At 42.5% G+C, this 19,351-nt stretch overlaps 1 protein-coding gene across 1 annotated transcript; it reads left to right on the forward strand.

Annotated features, from left to right (window-relative positions):
* The first annotated feature begins 1,753 nt into the window (after nucleotides 1-1,753).
* nono (non-POU domain containing, octamer-binding) lies at nucleotides 1,754-13,917 on the forward strand. The gene is made up of 6 exons (XM_080739370.1): nucleotides 1,754-2,058; nucleotides 4,319-4,593; nucleotides 5,619-5,863; nucleotides 9,779-9,962; nucleotides 11,155-11,310; nucleotides 12,230-13,917. Exons 1-6 carry the CDS (start codon nucleotides 1,920-1,922, stop codon nucleotides 12,698-12,700), a joined length of 1,470 nt encoding a protein of 489 aa, XP_080595496.1. The 5' UTR covers nucleotides 1,754-1,919; the 3' UTR covers nucleotides 12,701-13,917.
* The last annotated feature ends 5,434 nt before the right edge of the window (nucleotides 13,918-19,351 follow it).

Here is a 19,351-nt window from a genome sequence, read left to right on the forward strand (position 1 = left end):
AGATCTGCTATTTTTTTTTTTACAATAGAACCGTGATAACACAGTTGAGGCATTACAAAACGTAATGCCTCAACTCTTAGTGCTCGTCAGGGTGGGGGGTCCTCAGTTAAAATATGATTATTTTGGGGGTCCCAGCCTGAAAAGGTTGAGTAGAACCACTGTTCCACACCCTCCTGTCCAGTAGGTGGCGGCACCTCGGCCTCTCCGCTGTGTGTTTCTTTAACCCCTCCTCCCAGAGCAGTAAAGATGGGATTTATGGTTCTTTGAATTGAGCCGGTGTGGAACGCACACCGGATCTCTGGGATCCGTTCCTTTCAAAGAGCCGTTCAAAAAACTAATTTTAGTACTTGTCACTTTGTAGATTTTGATTAGAGTTACAAATCACTTAAACCCTATACATTTTGGCCATATGTAACGGAAGTGATCCAAAGTTCCAAACCTCCCCACCCTCCTTCAAACCCGGGTCTCCCACGTGAAAGTCCAATATCTTAACCATTACTAATGGAGAGCAGTTACTAGACTTTTGAGGCTTCAGGCTGGGGCTGTGACTCTCTCCGCCACACTCATCCCCCTTTGACCTCCTCCTACGGCATACATGGGCAACTGGCGGCCCGGGGGCCACATGCGGCCCCCACCTTCACTTAATGCGGCCCGCAGGTTAATTTTGAAATACTGATATATTATTTATTTCAGATGTTACAATTCCAACCATGCAAACATGACTCACTTTAATTACATCAGTCTATATTAGTAGCTTAATCACTTAGCACAAGTCTTTTTTTTATGTCCAATGGGTTAGGGTTAGGGTTTTTCAAATTTTGACTTGTGTATGCATTGTGGTCCTCTGGAGAGAATGTGGAAATATAGTGGCCCTCTCCATCATCAAAGTTGCCCACCCCTGTCCTACGGGGATGCCCGGATCCAGGTCACGGCACCAATGTAACGGAGGTGATCCGAACCTCCCCACTCGGCTTCGAACCCGGGTCTCCCGCGTGAAAGTCCAATATCTTAATCATTACCCCAAAGGCTTTTGGTTGATTGAAGAATTTATTAGAAGTTTGCAATAGAAAAAAGTACAGTTTCATGACAGTACAAATCACTGGTACAAGGTCAAATAAAAGGAGATCCTAGAAAGCCGAGGCTTATTTCCACATGAACCAAAGGAACCAAAGGCATATCCCTATGGAACGAGGGCAGATACTAGAAGGCAGATACTAGACTTCTGAGGCTTGAGGCTGCGACTCTCTCCGCCTCACTTATATACATTTCGGCCATTAGAAAATAGCTGATCTACAAGCTTGTAGATCTGCTATTTTCAAATTATTTTTTTCCCTACATTTTATTCATTGGAAAACTTGTGAAATGGGACATTTTGGATAATTAGTACTTTCTACTATTGGTACTTTAAGACAGTGGATTTTGATACCAACCAATACTATTGTACGTTTACTCAAGTACATTTTAATTCCAAATTCTACTTGTGGCACAGTATTTCTACATTGCGGTATTGATACTTTTAGTCTTTTACATAAGTAAAGAATGTTTGTACCACCTTTATTCCCACCACTGTTCATTTAGAGAGGAACGGCTCCCTCCCTATACTGCGAACCGGATCTCATCGACCGTTCATTTTCAAATAGCCGTTTCAAAAGACTCTACTCGTTCGCGAACGTCCCAGTGAGGGAAGTGCTTCCTGCAGCAGCGCGAGCGGCGGCCGCCATTTCCATTCTCTTTGTGTTTTGCAGCGGTTCAGTTTAACGAGCAGAAAACAACCGTCTCTTTATCCAATAAAACACTGAAAACACTCCCTTCTGAGCTTCTAAAACAGCAACAACAACCACAACGAGCAGCAGGGTTTGCACAGAGAGCCAGAAATCCCTGGAAGCAGAGAGAATAACAGCAGAACAACAACAAGCAGCATGCATGGAAGCCGAGGCCCTGTGCAGAACCACGGCCCCCCGCCCAGACAGACGCCGCCCAGAGGGCAGCAGGGCCCGGCCGCCGAGGACAAGAAACCCCCGGCGGGGATGAACGCCAACGGCCAGCATCCAGGAGAGGGTCAGTGCTATGTGTTAGCGTTAGCATCTGTTTTTAGGGTTTTATGTACAGTGTTTTGTGTACTGGATAAGGTGCTTGGACTATACGTTCTATTACTTGGATTACTATTTTCTATGCATTTTGATGTAAGATGATGTTTGAAAATGGCAGATTTACAAGCTCACAACGCGTCGCGAGCTTGTAAATCGGCTATTTTCAAATAGCCTAGGTATAAAATAGGGTTAAAGTGGCTTATGTATGTTTTATAATATTATAATTTATATCTGTAATTTATAACTTATCCCTGTTTTCATCAGGTTAAATTAATGAAATGAACAGCTCTATTGTTTTGACTCTGTGTTCCCATTCATTCATGTTTATTGTTCTGTGCTAGCCTGCTGCTAACATAAAGTGCTAACATAACTCATGCCAGGGGGGGCAGGGACCCCCAAGAAGAGATTTGTTACGGCTCTAGCAGTGATTTTCAAAGGTTTTAATTTCTAGGAACCCCCAGTTTGACGCGCATTATATAGGCTACGGACCCCCCGTTTTAATGGGCTTTCTATCTGAGACCCCAATTTATATTATGAAATAAAATGTTAATTTAACTCTTGAGAGGGTGGTCCATTTGGTTCCATTTGTACACTCTCGGATCAAGTTACATGCCCAAAAGGGTCCATTTGGATCCTAACTATTATTTAGCAGGGGACCCCCTGGACACATACAAAACAACCAGGTGGAAATACAAATAAACATTTACTAAATACTTTTGTAGTGAAAAAACGGATTCGGTTGTGACTCGTAGCGTGTAGGAAGGTATTATATTTTGTTCACCCCACACTATTATTGGAATGGGATTTATTCACTGTTTGGGATTCTATGAAAATATCAGATCATCGTAGCTGAGCATAATAAACCAGAAACTACAATTTAACAATTTATCCAGAGCGATTTACAATAAGCAAGGACTGCACAGGGTAGAACATCAATACTTCAAATCCAGAGAACCCCTTTGTTCCATAGAAATGGTAATCTAAAGCATTGGTTCTCAAAGTGGGGTCCGGGGACCCCCAGGGATCCTTGGAGGAGTTCCAGGGGCCCCCCAGCTTAAATGACAGTTGGGATCCAAATGAACCTTCAATGGGTCTGTGTACAAATGGTCCATTTGGTTCCATTTGTACACTCTCAGAGGTGAATTAACATACCGGTATATGTTGTTGGCGTCTCAGAGACGACGTAGAAATGACATTAAATCCGTAGCCTAATCCGTGTCAAACTGGGGGTCCCTGAAATTAAAATGTTTTAGAATCACTGCTAGAACCGTAAAACAATCTTCTTCTGTGGGGGTCCCTGGCATGTATTTTCAAATGGGGGGTCCGCGGGCTAATAAGTATCAATTTGGGCGTCCTTGACATGAAAAAGGTTGAGAAGCACTGATCTAAAGAACGTAGGCAGACCAAGAACCTATTCAATAAAAGACAAATAAAACATTAATGATCTGTCTGTACATGGATGCTATACAGAATCAGATGAAACTAGAACGATCATCCTAGCTGTTCAGTTTTCACCTCATATAAATGTATTTGTTTGTAGTGCTCGGACTGATTCTGTTTATGTTGGCTGAATGGTGCATTGAATGATTGCATACTTTATTAACGGCTTGCAAAATAGTACAGCGGTACGATTTATACATGGATGTTAAAAGGAAAACACACAAAAAAAATGAGCACTTGTTTCAGATTAGTTAGGCAGTCATTAGCCGGTGTTCCATTTTGGAACCGATAAGCCGAACCGGGATCCTAAAAATCAAAACGATACTCATACCTAACAATACCAGTTGTTGTTGTTGTTAAAGGGGAGATGTAAAAGTTAACATTACAAACATTTTGTGTAAAGGTTTTTTATCATAACCAGATGCTATGAGCCTAGACTCGCTTGGCCAGACTCCCGTGAGTTGGAAATGTTCCCGTCTGGTCATACAGTTTGGAGAGACGAAGGTCTAACGATGAGTATCCGGTTAAAGCGGAAGTGAAGCCTCCTCCTCACTTTCGTTTAGTTTTTAACATCGCACACATTTATCCCAATATAAATAAAAATCATTTAAGCATACATGGCTCGCTGCTTAGCAGAAATTACATTTTAAAATATATTTTCATGAACAGAAATGCCAGCTTCCATTACCCGCCGACCGTTCAGGAGCTGTAATTCCAGTTAGCATTTCGGAGATTGTGGAATGATTGTCTGGCTACGCGATCCTAACCAGATGCTATGTCCGCGGCAGGTGAGATGAAGGAGGAGAAGGCGCTGCTCCTGGACCTGCAGAGCTTCCGGCGTCCGGGGGAGAAGCTGTACACACAGCGCAGCCGGCTCTTCGTGGGCAACCTGCCGGCGGGGACCAGCGAGGACGACGTGGAGAAGCTCTTCTCCAAGTACGGCAAGCCCTCGGAGATCTTCATCAACAAGGACCGCGGCTTCGGCTTCATCCGCCTGGAGACGCGCATCCTGGCCGAGATCGCCCGCGCCGAGCTGGACGACACGCCTTTCCGCGGCCGCCAGGTGCGTAGGGAGGGGGGGGGGGGGGGGGGGGGGGTTCATTGCTGGGCGATATGGAAAAATAACATCTAAATATTTTTCCCAAGCGGTATCACAATGCACGATCTTATCGCGATTCTTTTTCATGTTGGTTTTTATGGTTATTTTTCACAGTATACCCAACTACAAAAACACAAACTAAAAGAAAAAGGAGTAACAGACCATTTAGACCAGTGGTCCTCAATGTGGGGTCCAGGGACTCTGTGTTCCTTTTGGAAGGTCTAAATTGATCCTTACAAGTATGTAACTCTGACAGCATACAAATGGACCCTTACGGGTCCATTTGGTTTCATTTGTATGCTGTCAGAGTTAAGGGGAGACCGTGACATTTTAAAGTTAAAGAACTACTGATTTTGACAAAAATGCAGTTTTTAAATGAATTCTGCATAATTCTGTATGAATCTTTGTATATACAATTCAACAGGATTTGTTATGTTTTAGATTGCATCACGATATATACAATATCTTTGAAAAGGCATATCATGGAGACGTTGCATCGTCTCAACCGGAGCAGGAATTTCAGGAAGGCCATAAAAGCCATGGCCGTCATTGCCCCTCAGTTTGGCCTTGTGGACCTAAAAAAATGGCATGACCTGAAGCCCCGGTGGCCTTAATGCCCCAGCTGACTGTACCACTTTCTCCTCTGTCTCTTTCTGGTCAATATGTAGACAGTAGACACCAGTTGTTGAGATTCTGAATTCATGAATCCCGATCTTTAAACCAATCCAGGGACTTTGATTAGCAATTAGCATGGATCAGATTGTAAATATTATTCATTTCACTACAGATAGTCTACATATTAAATCATCCTTAACCCTTAAATTCAATTAATTATTTCAATGGACTAAGATCTTGCCCTGGCATTTGGCCTTTGTGCGCTAAAGAAATTTACAACACTAAAGGCGGCTAAAGTGGCCTTGCCGCTAAAATGAAAAAATGTCCAGGCCTGGTCTCAACTATATTTATCACCGTATCGCCCACCCCTGCAGGTGCGCGTGCGCTTCGCCACGCACGGCGCCGCGCTCTCCGTCAAGAACCTGCCCGAGTTCGTGTCCAACGAGCTGCTGGAGGAGGCGTTCAGCGGCTTCGGGCAGATCGAGCGCGCCATCGTGATCGTGGACGACCGCGGCCGCCCCACGGGCAAGGGCATCGTGGAGTTCACCTCCAAGCCCGCCGCACGCAAGGCCCTGGACAAGTGCGCCGACGGAGCCTTCCTGCTCACCGCCTTCCCCAGGTAAAACATGGGAGGAATCGCAATCTTCATTATTTCCACTTTTAGGGTTAGGTTTAGGCATAGTGGTTAACAGTCACCAGTCGAATAGTGCTGCTGGGTGATTCTTGCTAAAATGAGAATCTCGATTTTTCCTCCACAAGAATCTAGATCCTGATTCTCACACGATTTATTGAGCCTAAAATGAATTAAATAAGGGTCCATTTGATTTTGTAAGAAAAAAGAAAAAAACCTTTGCGCTCTCATCCACCAACGAAGTCAAGAATTGACGTTAACTTGACACATGCTGCTATATGTTGACCACAACAGATGGCTACAGTGTTAGCTAGTAATAGCTGCTTGCTACTACATTTTTCCTTCACACATTAACGTCAGGTTAATGTATGTCGGACGGACAGTCAGTCACAGGAACCGCGGCACATGTAACAAAACTCTAGCTCTGCGAGTGTTTTTATTTGTTATATATAGAGTTAAATACTAGTTGCAACGTTTTTTTTTTTTTTCCTATTGGGAAGAACGCTGGAATGATCTGTGGCTGTGTGCGTCTGTGTGTAGTAAAGAGAGGGATAGAAAGCTATGGAGAAAGAGCTTTGACTGCGTGTGTGTGTGTGTGTGTGTGTGTGTGTGTGTGTGTGTGATAGAGAGGGAGGGAGAAGGGGAGACGGCAACTGTTTCTCAAAAGCACAGTGTGCGGATTGTTGCCCAAAAGTTTTCATTTACCTGCCAGTTTCATAATGTCATAGAATCGCCGTAATGCAATCTTATTAGAAATGACGGCGATCCATTTTCGATTAATCGCCCAGCACTAGCGTCGAAAGAAATAGAACGTTGAACAAATGTTATGTTGAAATATCGACACGCTCCCGTAAACATGATGCAGCGGTCGATCCGGGACGCCCTCCCCCTTTAACCCATTTAGGCCTAGAATTATTGAATGCTTTAACCAGCTGTGAGCTTGTATATCTGCTATTTTTCCAATAGTTAAAGCATAAAATAATGATGCACTATAATGTGTACCCGTTCTAAATGGGTTAATCCAGAGCCACTTACAATAAGCAAGGTCATACATCAGATCAGGCATTGACACTAAGGGTTGCCCACCTGCCCCTGGCAGGTAAATAAAACCTTAGGGCAAGTGAAGTTTGCTTTCAGGTTGCCCGACCGGGCAAGTGCACAATTGAGAGGGAACGCAACCGTCTATAAGCACAACACCCCAGATACTGTATCTGTCTAAACACCATCGCGCTGTTTCTGTTCTGTGGAATGTAAAATATGAGCACAGTTTACCTGTAATGTGCTGTTTTTACTGTTGCTACACTTAAAAATATAGAATAACAAGTGTGAAACCATAGACATATTCAATCATAGCTATTGTAGATATTTGGAAGTATTGACAACATTTTTTATCGCACAGCCCCATCAAGAAAATAAATAAGCGTTAAATTGATCGTATTTAAAATCATAAAATCATACCTATCATTTTATAATGGACAATTTTCTTTTTGTGCAAGTGGGCATGACCTTTGGGCAAGTAGAACATGACCTGTACTTGTAACGTAGGAAGACCAAGCACCTAATCTGTAAACAAAACAATATAAAACCTTAAGAATGCTTTCTAGCTTTCATTTATGGTCATCGAGGGTAGGAGAGTGCTACGGTAATGGAAGCTAGGAGTGAGTCTGTAGTTCTAATGGAACAGACTATAAATAGGAAAAATGCAAAAGGTCCATTGAGGTCAATGCAGGATTGGTGTAAGCTTGAGGATTGGCCAAGCTTCACATGACATTTTGGCTATCCAGCCTTTAAATAGGCAACCACACTTGGAATTCCCCAGAATTGCATCTTTCTAGTTATACATGTTGTGTATAACATAGGCCTACTCTACCATACAGATTGATTAATATGACATTCTATTCATTAAAATAACTTGAAGAGGAATTCCAGCACATTCCGTAAATGTGAGGAGCATAAATCCATGTCACGTATTACCACGCGAATTGATTTGCCAGCTATGCACCTATCTGTCAGAAGAGAGTTCCCCACGTTTTCTTTTGTCTGGAAGTATTTGTGTATATAATAATTATATATTATTAAAATGCTGATTAACCGTCAAATCAATGAAGTCAACCATTAAGACGATCTAAACATAAAAAATACGATATGACATAATAAATGTTGTCCGACGAGGATGGGATTCGAACCCACGCGTGCAGAGCACAATGGATTAGCAGTCCATCGCCTTAACCACTCGGCCACCTCGTCCTATGAGAATCACTTCCGAGTCACGTGACCATATAAAGCTTATACCACAAAGAGCTTGAATCCAAGCAAGAAACCCGTGGCACATCTGGCAACAGCACTGAAGCTAGGGAGTGAGTCTGTAGTTCTAATGGAAGCTAGGGAGTGAGTCTGTAGTTCTAATGGAAGCTAGGGAGTGAGTCTGTAGTTCTAATGGAAGCTAGGGAGTGAGTCTGTAGTTCTAATGGAAGCTAGGGAGTGAGTCTGTAGTTCTAATGGAAGCTAGGGAGTGAGTCTGTAGTTCTAATGGAAGCTAGGGAGTGAGTCTGTAGTTCTAATGGAAGCTAGGGAGTGAGTCTGTAGTTCTAAGTGCGACATGGAGTTTATTCCACAGTTTGGGGGCCAGGAGGGACGAGTGGATTTTGTGTCAGATTGATACTGTGTGCACAGCATGATGGACAAGTCCTGCCACTCAGTAAACATTATCCAGTAGCAGCTACTGCCAAATGACAGCTTGCACAATACAGATGGTGCTGATTACCCTTGCAATGCAAGGATATTTTTAATAAGCCTGCACACAGAATTTTATAGCCCTACTCAATGTCGTGACAAAAAAAAAACATCATGATATACATTTCATATTAGACTGGATATTGTCTGTGATTTTATTGTACTGTTGTGATATAGCATTAGCTTTCTTTTCCTGCTATTACAATTATTGGTACTCAAAATGAAGTACTTGTACTTCAAAAAACAATACGCGCAGGTCAGAATTATCATTTAAAAAAGGGAGTCTGTATGGGATTCATCAATGGGTGCATGTCTATCCCCAGGTCGGGATGGCACAATGTCGCGATTATTGTGACCAAAGAAATTGCGATTTACGATATCACGATAATCAAAATATCCCCAACATCCATTATCCTGGGGCGGAACATTTGCCAATGCATAGCAGATCGACAAGCTAAGCTTGTAGATCTGCAATCTTTTGTCAGAGATTTTGTGTTGAGTGAAAAATACTGTTTCAATTATCGTATGTTATTTCCATGTCCGTTTCCCCAATTATAGAGGGTTAGAACGGGTACACATTATTGTGTATCATTATTTTATGCTTTAACTATTGAAAAATAGCAGATATACAAGCTCACAGCAATGCACAGAGTGCCGCGCTGTGAGCTTGTAGATCTGCAATTTTTGAAAAATCGTGAAAATTAGAATTTTGACCCGATTCTATAAGTGTCTTTTGAATCCTTCTATGGTTTTTTGAAAAACCTACGTTTCTATGTCAGCAATATGGCCAGCCATTGTCAAAGAAAAGGTCCTTTTCACTTAACGGGAGCTCAGTTAGTCTGTTCTTGAGAGACTACTATGTCAGTGGTTCTCTAACCTTTTCATGTGAAGGACCCCCAAAATTATTTGTATTTGGCCACGGACCCCCATCTCAAAATATTTAGTTCCAGGGACCCCCCAGAAGAAAAATTTGAGTTACAAACGTTAGGTTTGAAAATACATATAGTCAAAGATCTGCACAAGTAGCAGATCTACAAGCTCGCAGCGCGCTGTGAGCTTGTATATCTGCTATTTTTCACTGGTTAAAGCATTCAATCATTCTAGACCTGGCACTGGATATGCAGCTCTGCAAATAAAAGGTGAATTGATCCCAGAATTGATCCCCCCCAGACCCATCACGGTGGAGCCCATGGAGCAGCTTGACGACGAGGAGGGCCTGGCGGAGAAGACGGTCAACAAGAACCAGCAGTACCACAAGGAGCGCGAGCAGCCGCCCCGTTTCGCCCAGCCGGGCTCCTTCGAGTTTGAGTACGCCATGCGCTGGAAGGCCCTGATGGAGATGGAGAAGCAACAGGTAATTTACACCGCTTTACACTAGGGATGTTCCTAGCGGTTGTTTTCACTGACGTGTACACGAAAAAATTTTAAACCGAATATCCGACTATTCTAAAATGTATTCACCCCCAGAAAATAGCCCAAACTGAGCACATTATAATCTACCGGTATACACATTTATAAGGCCAAATATCATTTGAAAAAGATACTAAGTATATGAGAGCCGTACTTATAATATTCAAATACATTACCAATTCTTTTTTGAAACGCTTGAAATAAAGTAGGTCAAATCAATTAAATTAAAGCATATGTTCATTAGCTATCATATTCATTAACTGCAGACAATCACAACATCACGTTAATAAACGTTTATTTTCATGTGTTTTACAATCTTTTACCGCGCTGTAAAGTTACTTTTAAACATTTATCCAAGTTTCTTTTCTTTTCCTCTTATGGTCCTCCAAATCTTCCAATCCTTTTTATGTTAACAACTTGAACCCTAGTGTCCATCTAGATCGGCTATTTTCGGCAAAGAGCTTTGGTGTAGAGTGGAAAAAGAAGTACAGAGTGAAAGGTCAAGTGTATTATGTAATGACGGCTCAAGTGGTTAAATATCTGAAAACACAAATTGACATGAATCCAAAACACACTGATGATTGTGCTGTCAAACAATGAAACTATATGGAATCTATAGATAGATAGATGGATACCTTTATTATCCCAAGGGCGAAAATCAGTTGCCCAGAGGCAGCACAGCAGTATAAGTTTATTTACAAAGTTACAGAGAAGTATGAAAAAGAAAAAAGAAAAAACAAGAACAGAGTACAGCGTACAGTACAAGAAAGGGAACGAATAATATATATACATATACATAATGTGTCTTAAAGCACAACTATCAATATAATGCAGTGCCCAAATCAAAGTGACCATAACAGTCAATGCTAGTTAGTGCAACAAGTATCTCAACATCATGTCAAGCACAAGCAGAAATACAAAAAAAAAACTACTAACACAACCTAATAGTGCAGTGTCCAAAAGTCAGAGCGATAAAAACAACTAGCAAAAGAAAAAATGAGAAGGTAATGGTGGGAGTCCTTGGCCTGAAAACGTTGAAGACCCCTGCTGTAAGGTTCTAATCCCTCTTCTCCTCCCAGTATGAGATGGTGGACCGTAACATGAATATATAATAATATAATATAATGTTCTCCCAGTATGAGATGGTGGACCGTAACATGAAGGAGGCAGCAGAGAAGCTGGAGCAGGAGATGGAGGCTGGTCAGCATGAGCACCAGGTGATGCTGATGAGGCAGGACCTGCTGCGGAGGCAGGAGGAGCTGCGTCGCATGGAGGAGCTGCACAGCCAGGAGGTAACACTGCTCACTTCACACTGGGTGGGATTCATTCAACCCATTTATCTGTGTCACTTTAGATTGGAACCACTTTAACCCATTTAGAACGGGTACACATTATTGTGTATTATTATGTTATGCTTTAACTATTAAATAAATAGCAGATATACAAGCTTGTATATCTGCTATTTTTGAAAAATCGTGAAAATTAGAATTTTAACCCGATTCTATAAGTGTCTTTTGAATCGTTCTAAGGTTTTTTTGTGCCACGCTGCGAGCTTGTAGATCTGCTATTTTTGAAAAATCGTAAAAAATAAGAATTTTGACCCGATTCTATAAGTGTCTTTTGAATCCTCAGCAATCTGGCTAGCCATCGTCAAAGAAAAGGTCCTTTTCACTTGACTGGAGTTCAGTTAGTCTGTTCTTGAAAGACTATGTCAGTGGTTCTCAAACCTTTTCATGTGAAGGACCCCCAAAATGATATTTATTTGGCCACGGACCCCCATCTCAAAATATCTAGTTCCAGGGAACTATCAAAACCTCCACCACCTGTCAGTCAGTCACTCACACGTCACACTTTTGCCCTTCTCATATCTCCGCCACCGTTGCCCCGATCCATGCCAAAATTTGCACACACTCCTTGCCTGCCAAACCACTACCTCCACCCCTCAATTCTCACATGGCCCTCTTCTAGCGCCACCATGAGGCCGATTCTTGCAAAACACATTTTTGGACACTGCTCCTACAGATTTTAATCGCTACACAGTATGTCTACACTCATCTGATCAACAAGGATCTGTCCCATATAGCACCACCATCAGGCAGATTTTTTCAAACACATTTTTGGACACTGCTCCTACAGACTTTGCCCTAAAATCACGCTGCGACCTTGCTCTGGGTGTCTGCTAAATGTCTAACCTGTAAACTCCTCCTGCAGGTCCAGAAGAGGAAGCAGCTGGAGCTGCGTCAGGAGGAGGAGCGCCGGCGGCGCGAGGAGGACATGAGGATGAGGAACGAGGAGATGATGAAGAGGCAGCAGGAGCAAGGTGGCGGCGGGGGGGGCTTCAGGGGGGGCTTCATGTCCTCGGAGGGCCGGGGCGACCCGGACATGAGGATGCACATGGGCGGCGGGGGCGGAGGGGGGGGCATGCCCCCCATGAACAGGAACTCTATGGGAGGCGGAGGAGGAGGAGGAGTGGGGGTGGGGGGCGGCAGCGGGGGTAACCCCGGCTCCGTGGTAGGGGGCGGAGGCGGCGGCGCCAACAACATGGCGGGCGAGAACGCCCCACTGATGCCCGGGGGTCCCGGCAACAACAGCATGGCGGCCGGGGGGGGCCAGGGGGGGTTCAACAGGGGGCCGGGGCTCCAAGGGGATTATCCTATTCCTAATAAGCAACGCAGGTTTTAAGAAAGCCCCCTCCTCCCTCAGCCTGGGTGTCAGCCTGCTGCGCTGCATTCCGTGGATTTGTTTTGTCAGTCTGGACGTGATTCAGTTGACTTTGTATCTCAGAACTGATTGGATGTTGTTCCGACGAATCAAGAGTAGGGTAGCGACGTCATTGGCTCCTTTTCGGAACCTCTCCCTCCGCTATGCAGCTCCGAGATGAGGTTCCTCGCTGACTGGTGGAAGATCCGCAGGTCGCGAACACTTCTTACCTTTTGAGAACATTCTATCCAAAGAGTAAAGGTCCTAATACCGGTCTCTCATCTGTTTACTTCTCAAGCGTGAAGTCGAAGCAACGTGTTGAAATTAAGAGTTTATATCGCTCATTTTGTCAGTCGGTTGTGTGTTTTCCCCATAGACTGTAGCCCGAAGTTTGTCCATGGGGAGAACACAGCACCGGCTACAAAATGAGCGATATAAACTCTTAATTTCAACACGTTGCTTAAATTTTCTTCCACACTTACCTTCCAAAAGGTAAGAAGTGTTTGCGAGCGGCAGATCTTCCACCCAGTCGGACGATTCTGGTTGACGACAGTGAGGAACCTCATCTCGGAGCTGCATAGCGGAGGGAGAGGTTCCGAAAAGGATCTACTACGTCATCAGCCAGCCAATACACACTGGTGTATTTGTCCCGCCTCACACCACAGACCAATCGGAAGCCGCGAGTGGGTTCCACTCGCTTTCTATGTCCCGCCTCCCCTTGGAGATCGGAAGCTTTCCAGACGGAGTAGCGGAGTGACAAAACAGATCCACGGAACGGAGCGCAGCACGCTGGCACTCAGGCTACAACCTCCCCCACCCCCAGTATTGTTTTGTTTGTCTAGTTTTTGTTTTTTTGTTTCCTCTCCTTTAGTTGTGTTCATTCTTCATGTGTTTTTAAAGTCCAACTGTTGAGCCGTTTACTTTTGAACTTGGATAAATGATGATGCATGAGAGGGTTTTTTATTTTCTTTCTTTTTTTTTTCCCGTTTTTTCTTTTTTTTACTGAAGTTCGTTTTGTACTTTTTTGGAAGAGACTTAAGTAGCGTAACGGTGTCATATCTGGACAACAGCGGTGATTAATTTCTCCCTTATTGACGATGTCCTTTTCATGGAGATGTTTTAGTATAGCAAAAAATGTTTTTTCTCTTCTGTCATAAATTACATTATTATAATGATGCTGTCACATGTTCTTCAATAAATTCCTGATTCCCCAAGGAGATCTTTTCTAAATATATTTTATTTGTTATCAATGGCTGATGGTTTTCTTGATTTAAACAAATAAAACGAATAGGAAAGGAAATCACTCCCCGTGAGTTGAGTGGGTTGAATTTATATAATGATAATGTCTGTAAGATTAGATAATATGATTATAGATTATATAATATAATGGGTACATGAAAAATAAATATGGAAAATGTATTTTTTTTATTTTCTTCCCCATAATGTAATTCAAAACGACAAACTATATTCTAGATTCATTACACAAATTGAAATATTTCTAAGCTCATGGGGGGAGAAAAAACGAGATTTGTTTCTTTGAAAATATCAGTATATGCCTTGGTTGTGTGGGTCAACCAAGGCATGGATGTTTTAGTAATGACAACACATTCATGAAAAATCTAAATCACTTTTGATCGCAACAAATAGTGTAAAAGCGATAGGCTTATAGGCTCCACTCTATGCTATGAGAGCTGCTGGGTTCTGCTGGGGAAACTTTAAAAATGGGCATTTCTGCCTATAGACCCCATGACAGTCATTTGGATCAATATAACTAGGAATGTTATTTAGGGCAGAGTTGTCCTTTAATGCAGTCACTTGTTTAGATCAAAAGTAGCCCACACCCAAGTGTTGAGTTTATAAATGAACTTACTCTACTACTGTATTGTATTTTTTCTTATTTGTAGTATTTTGTTATAAATATTGAACTAATCAAAAGTAAAAATTACCGATCATCAAAAGCTTGTGACTAAGACATGCAGGTTTTCCACCCAACAGTGAAACAGTCTTTGTGTACACTAGTCCAAGGGTCTTCAACAGGTGGTCCGGGACCCCTAGGAGGTCCTCAGAGTTACTACAGGGGGGCCTCCAAATTTTAGTGTGATAGAAATTTTTTCTCCTTTTTTATATTAAACCACTTGAACCCCATAGCGTCCATATTCCGAGAACTTTTGCCAAAAATAGCCGATCTACATCTGAGCTTGTAGATCGTCTATTTTCGGCAAAGAAGTTTGGTGTAGAGGGGAAAAAGAGCAGACTAAGTACAGAGTCAAAGGTCAAGTGGTTAAATATCTGAGAACAAATTGACAAATAAAAATAAAATAAAAAACACTGATGATTGTGCTGTCAAACATTGAGACTATAATCTATGAAATTAAGCGGTCCTTGGCCTTAAAACGTTGAAGACCCCAGGCCTGCACAAGCAGAAGAATTGCCAGTGTATACAGAACAGTAGCCTGCCCTCTCCAGTAGGTGTCGCCACACACCTAGCATGGCTACATGGTGAGAAAGCCATGATTCACTATACAGTAGAACAGTGTTTCTCAATCTTTTTTTGCTTGAGTACCCCCTTTTCCTGATTTCTGAATCCAAGCACCCCCTTTAAAAAACAAATAGTGGTAGGCCTATATGATGCTATGATAAACCCCTCATTTCAAGAATATAAAATCACTGTTGAGTGAAAGAGTTTCAAACAGTGCCTCCTGAGCACTGAGCAGATTTACTTTCAAACCTGTGGCCAAAAACATTTCAGGCCAGTTTTCATGTCAATAACTACCGGTATAAAACTTTCAAGCACATCCCAGGTGCCTGGGACTATGTAATTTGGGGTAGCAACGTTAAGGCTCACACCAATTTCTCCATGTGCCATAATTAAACATAACAGTAAATGTTTTTCCCCTCCAAATTCAATGTTTTTAATTCTTTAACTATGAATAATATCATGTCTTTTTTGGGGGGCATTTTCTTGAGTACCGCTGCAGTACCTCCGTGTAGATTTGAGAAACACTGCAGTAGATAACTCAACTGAGGTGCGCGCGTGTGTGTGTGTGTGTGTGTGTGTGTGTGTGTGCGCGCGCGCGCGCGCGCGCGCATACACGAGACAGAGAGAGGAGAGAGCTATTGCTATTATTACTATATTGCCAACACTTCACTTTGATGTTTTTATATCACCACCTTCTGGAACAATTTATTACATCATTTGTTCCCCCCGGACCACCTAACAATAACAACAGGTAGGCCTAAGTAAGTTAGTTGCCGTAACATTGTCATTCTACTGTCTTTCGGAACCTCTCCCTCCGCTATGGAGCTCTGAGATGAGGTTCCTCACTCAAATACCAGAAAACTCACCTGGAACAAACTCACCCTGTCTAGAAATAAGAAATCTCACCCCAGGACAACAGAAAACTCACTCAATTTATTATTAAAGGTCCCATACCGGTCTCTCATCTGTTTACTTAATCAGGGATGGATTACCCAACGGGCACAGGCCCAAGGGCCCCTGAGCTGAGGGGCCTCAGAGCTTGAGCCGCTGCGTGACCGTGTCACTGTTATTAACGTTACACTTTTTGTCAGACAATGGTCCTAAACCACCATGATACATATCGTCGTTGTCGGGTGAAAACCTTGTATGTCCAAAACCGTTCGTTTTTCATTTTAAAAATGATTTAAACTAGTGAAAACAGCCGATCTACAAGCACACAACGCCTCGCGGTGCGAGGCGTTGTGTGCTTGTAAATCTGCTGTTTTCACTACTTTTGTGCGACAGCCTTGTGCGATGAAGCGGGGCTTTACTTTGCAAAAGAACGTACACATTTGAAACTTGAGATACGAGGTTTACACCTGACAACGACGATATGTTACTGTAAGCCCCTCAGTTTATCTATTCCTCCTCTCTTGTGTGTGTGTGTGCGTGCGTGCGTGTGAGAACCAGCGGTCTAATTCCATTCCTATTCAACTTTTATTGGAGATTCTAAACCCTTTATGTCCGATTCTCGCTCGGTGGACTCCACAAGAGGCCGGGTGGAACTCCATATATGGGCAGATCGTATATGGACATTATCCGCCAGGATCCCGGACATGGGATCATGCCCGCCAGGATCTGGACACAGACTTGCGTCGCCGTGATAGGAACGGAGCGGTGCCCGCCGCGGGGAGAATTAGACGCGGACTTGAGTCGCCGTGATATCCGGACACGGAGCGTTGTCAGGGCGCCCTGATGACGTGGATCCCCCTCCAAGGACTGCATCATCTAGCGCTATATGAACCTTGCCAGGTCACAACCTGTGAGTCCACGGAATGATGTACATGAGTATATCATTCCACATTTTATGCTTATCTTTCCACATTTGATGTATATATTTTTGTCCGCATTTTAAGCATATCATCCCCCCAAAAAAAGTCTATATTTTTCCCATCTCTCTTGTGTCATCTATCTTTGCAGTGTATCTATGAAATGAAGACTTGAAAAAGTCCCCTCACTGCAAAAAAAAAAGAAAGAAAAAAAAAACAATTGTTTCGGTTCCCAGGTGCCCATTTCCTCATGATCCGTCTATGCACACAGACCCATATTGCTTGGCCCGGTATTAACTTGTACCGTTGGTGAATATATTTTCCCAACCTTGACAGTATCTGGCAACAGTTGATCCTTTGTCACAGTGAAGCTACTAGCCCTGCAGCATATTTTTAATAAAGGACGCATTAAGCATCACTGCATCCCCAGGACGCATACAACTCTATCCTTCCTGCTATCAATCATTTCACTGCACCAGCTGAGCTGCATGTGGTGGAGTCTCCACAGCTGTGCAGCACGCGTGCTATCTTTATTGATGAGATGATTGAGATTGTCTTGTAAATCTATGCTTCTGTCCTTTATTAACTACATACAAGTACTGTACTGTAGTCATCTGTGATAAGGCCCTTCACTCCATACTGTACTGTACTGTAGTCAAGACCCTTCACTCCCACCTCTTCTGAGGAGGGAGGAGGGATGTAATCTCTAGAGATGTGTCATAACCATTAGCCAGACTGACAGTATTATTTATTAAACTCTAGAAGACAAGTGCTTTCTCATTTTGCTTATTCCTCATTCTGTTTAGTATTTTAAAGAATTCAGGATTATACTGAAACAATTACTCCACACACTGAATAATATTCATACAAAAGTTACAACTGTTATAATAACACTCTGGTCTGATATACAGTAGATACCTTCATATGCCCACATTGCACTCCAATAGACAGATAACATAAACAGGCAGAAACACCAAGAGAATGTAAAAATAATTACTATTATTATTATTATTATTATTATTATGTTCCAGTTCCAACAAATTAATTCACATTCATGTAATAAACCTACTGATAATACAATTCTATAAATCAACACAGAAGCTTAAAGGAGTAGTTCACCCCAAAATGACTATTTCTATTGATTACTCACCCAATGGAGACTTGAGTTCAATCATATTTTTAGCTTTTTGTTACATTCCTAAGACAATAATTTGATTACAATAAATGTACCCCCATTGATTCGCGATGGGAACCCAAATGCATAGGGGACCCCATCTAGAATAAATGGGGGTAAATTTACTATAATCACCTTTTTATCTTAACAGTGCGACAAAAAAACTACAAATATTATTGAACTCAAGAAAAGGGTGAACTACTCCTTTAAGATAAGGTTTATGAACAAAATGTAATTTTTGTTGCTGTTCTCTTCTTGATTTAACTTAAACTTTAAATGTAGAGAACACATGCTAAATGAAAATAAAATGTGCATTGTCAGACAGACATTCTGTATTGTCATACTGTAATATAGAGCAGGGGTTTTCAAACTTTTTTGTCTTTTTTTTTGTCTACATTACAATTTTCACTCCCAGCACGTTATATTTATAGCATATCGTCGTTGTCGGGTGGAAACCTTGTATGTCCAAAACCGTTCGTTTTGTATTTATCATCTATAAAATGTACTAAACTAGTGAAAACAGAAGATCTACAAGCACACGCGAGGCATTGTGTGCTTGTAGATCGGCTGTTTTCACTAGTTTTGTGTGACAGTCTTGTATTGTGAAGCAGGGTTTTGCTTTACCAAAAGACGTACACATTTGAAACTTGGAGATACGAGGTTTCTGCCCGACAGTGACGATATTTTAGTGATTATGTTGCGAGGAAAACTTTGGGGTAATAGCCATTTTGGTTAGAACTGACTGAAAACGGAGTCAGACAGGACGGAGCACCACAGAACAGATTTTCAATTTGAGGATTATCTGTGAGAGATATCTGCAGCACCAACAACATCTTTACCACGTGTTCATAGACTTCAAGAAAGCCTTTGACCGGGTATGGCATGCTGCACTGTGGGCAACCATGAGACTATATAACATCAGCCCTAACCTTGTCACAGTCATCCAACAACTTTACAACAAGGCTACCAGTGCAGTTCTACACAACGGAGGTATTGGAGACTGGTTCAGGACAACAATCGGAGTGCGCCAAGGATGCCTTCTCTCTCCCATTCTCTTCAATATCTTTCTGGAGCGTATCATGACGGATGCCCTGGCAGACCACCAAGGAACTGTCAGCATAGGAGGCAGACCAATCACCAACCTCCGTTTTGCGGATGACATAGATGGGCTA

Source organism: Nannobrachium achirus (assembly GCF_963921795.1).
Source record: "Nannobrachium achirus genome assembly, chromosome: 12".
In the NCBI taxonomy this organism is placed as follows: domain Eukaryota; kingdom Metazoa; phylum Chordata; class Actinopteri; order Myctophiformes; family Myctophidae; genus Nannobrachium; species Nannobrachium achirus.